The sequence below is a fragment of the Rhagoletis pomonella genome, unplaced genomic scaffold (assembly GCF_013731165.1).
Source record: "Rhagoletis pomonella isolate Grant_MI unplaced genomic scaffold, Rhpom_1.0 Rhpom_scaffold_00002, whole genome shotgun sequence".
NCBI classification, from domain to species: domain Eukaryota; kingdom Metazoa; phylum Arthropoda; class Insecta; order Diptera; family Tephritidae; genus Rhagoletis; species Rhagoletis pomonella.
In genome coordinates this window covers 87,536,164-87,538,570 of record NW_023458556.1, presented here as the reverse complement: position 1 = coordinate 87,538,570, position 2,407 = coordinate 87,536,164, and the positions used below count along the sequence as shown (strand labels likewise).

Genomic DNA, 2,407 nt, shown 5'->3' with positions numbered 1-2,407 from the left:
TTATGATATAAAAGATTTAATTTTCAACTCATTTAAAAGAAAGCTATCAAATTGGGTAAAAGAAAATTTTGTATAACCATCCTTAAACACATATGAACATGTATGTTTCTATAGTACTAAGTACGAATTGTAAAAAAATAGCTTAAAGCTAAATAAATATACTACTACTACTACATAATTCCATAAATATATGTATGTACTAGCATACGCGTGTACGTATTTATTTCCTAGTAGCGATATTCACATAAGTTTTCAGGCGAATTTAAAATTAAAAACATTTTTAAGATAGAGATAATATTACCTGCAATTCTTCAGTTGTTATTTGGATACTTGTACTTGGAGCAGCGTTTGGGGGGGCGTTTTGCGATAAGGGCTGAACCACAGCAGCATTGTTACCAGAGTTTATCTGCAGTTGCGGCTTAGTATTTTCTTGTTCAAATGGATTATAATCTTCCAGAGAATTTTGGATATTGGATGTTACTCTTGTCGCTTGTTGAATAGCAGGATCAGCAAAAGGATTTTCACCAAAAGGGTCGTCGAAACCAGACATTTTACCAACCTTACCAGGTTTCGTTTACTTATTTTCCATTGATGTCACCGAAGTATTTTCATTAATCATCAGTGTATCAGGTGGAATGTGTGAGAACTGGGTACATACTACAGGGACATTCGCAATAAACTAAACATCCGTTATACCCTGTACAGCTAGGAAAACATCGATTTTTTTCTCAACATCGATGTTTTTGCAAATTGCAATTTTGAAACGACGCGTTTCTGGCCACCTAGTAACAATCTGGAGGGGGAGGCCTAAAATTATTAACCACTAAACAATACATATTTATATTTATATCATAAACAAAAAACTTTTGTTAAATTTCGTTGTTTTCTATGAGCAATTACCACGTCAAAAATACTCTAAATCACCAGTTTTCACTTTTAAAACACTATTAAAACGTCTCCGGTTATTATTTTATGCAAACAAAATCATTTATTCACTTTTATTTTATATATTTCGTTAATAAAACAGAGTAAACACACTTTGTGCCTGCCAAAATTATTATAACCTCAAATCGCTGGTATTGCCACTTAAAGGTCAGGCGCACTAACCGACGCGACACTGCAGCGGCACTACGCCACACGGCGCGACACTTTTTGATATATCGCACTGAAACTGCAGCGGCGCGACACTTCGCTGCAAATTTTTTAATTTATTTGTGTCAAAACTTTCAAACAAGATGGATGCCAGTGACGCTGATGACATTACGTTAATGCCTTTTATTTTTATTTTCCTTGGCGAATTCTTCTCAAATATTATGTTTCTTTACATACAATTTTCTTCTTTAATGAAATGCATGTGAATATTGACTCAAAATTGGAAATCCAATTACTTCAAGTTAAAAATATAGTACGAAATGTTATGTCGTTCCGCTAGCTATACCGCACTAGGCGGCACTGGAACTGCGCGACACCACGCGGCGCGACATTTTTGCCTAGTTGGTCAAAATTGCCGCGCAGCGTCGCGTCGCGTATCTCCGCTGCAGCGTAGTGCGGTATGCTCCATAAGAATACATGCTAAGAATATTTTGCCGCGCTGTGTAGTGTCGTGTCGCGTTGCCTAGTGCGGTCGTACCTTTATTTCACATTTCATTTGCGCTATTACACTCAGTTTACACTATACACTTCTTCTTTTATTACTTACACCTAATTAAAATATTCTAACCAAAATATATAGGAAATTTCACTATACCATGGCAGCGCTACTTTTATGGGCGGTAGCCCCAGTAATGTCACACAGAAAGGATAATTCTACGTAGTGAGGGTTATAATCCCTAAGCGCGGCCGAAGGCCGCCTACGCAGAAAGGTATTCTCTGCAAAAGGTGTTCAGCCCCCCTTCTTCGGACGCAAGTTTAACTTTGTTTTTTCCTTGCAAAAAAACTAAAATTCCCCTATTTTCAAACAGCTCCCCAGAGGTCTGTGGGAGGGGAAGGGGGGGAGGGGTGACTTTTCATAAAGCGGCGTCAATCCTCTTTCGTTTAGGGGGGATTTGTGGGGCCCACACTACCTCCCCCTCCGCCCCCACTCCTAAATCGTTGTACAAATAGCTAAATATTTCCCTTAATTTTTATGGAAAAAGCGCCGCAGCCGAAAACTTTTAATAAAAAAACGCGCGATTTTTTATTAAAAATTTTTTTTTATTTACATATATATTAAACGAAAGAAGATACCGAAAAGCATTGAACACTGCACACACCTTGTAAGGAAAAGTGAATTATTACGAAATACTAATACAGTGGCAGCACTATAGTTATTTTGGAATCTCGCGTTTCAGTTCGCAAAGCTTGTCAACTTCTTTTTAATAACAAAATAATCTATCTTTGGTTGAATATTTTAATAGTGTTTAAAAAG

The 2,407-nt window shown here is 37.0% G+C and overlaps 1 protein-coding gene across 1 annotated transcript; it reads right to left on the bottom strand.

Moving 5' to 3' along the window:
- Positions 1-265: 265 nt before the first annotated feature.
- Positions 266-659, bottom strand: LOC118734757. The gene has a single exon (XM_036464450.1). It carries the CDS (start codon positions 548-550, stop codon positions 281-283), a length of 270 nt encoding a protein of 89 aa, XP_036320343.1. The 5' UTR covers positions 551-659; the 3' UTR covers positions 266-280.
- Between the last annotated feature and the right edge of the window lie 1,748 nt (positions 660-2,407).

What these genes read in the sequence shown, in the direction of transcription:
- LOC118734757 (XM_036464450.1), bottom strand. Translation starts at nt 550, where the DNA reads ATGTCTGGTTTCGACGACCCTTTTGGTGAAAATCCTTTTGCTGATCCT.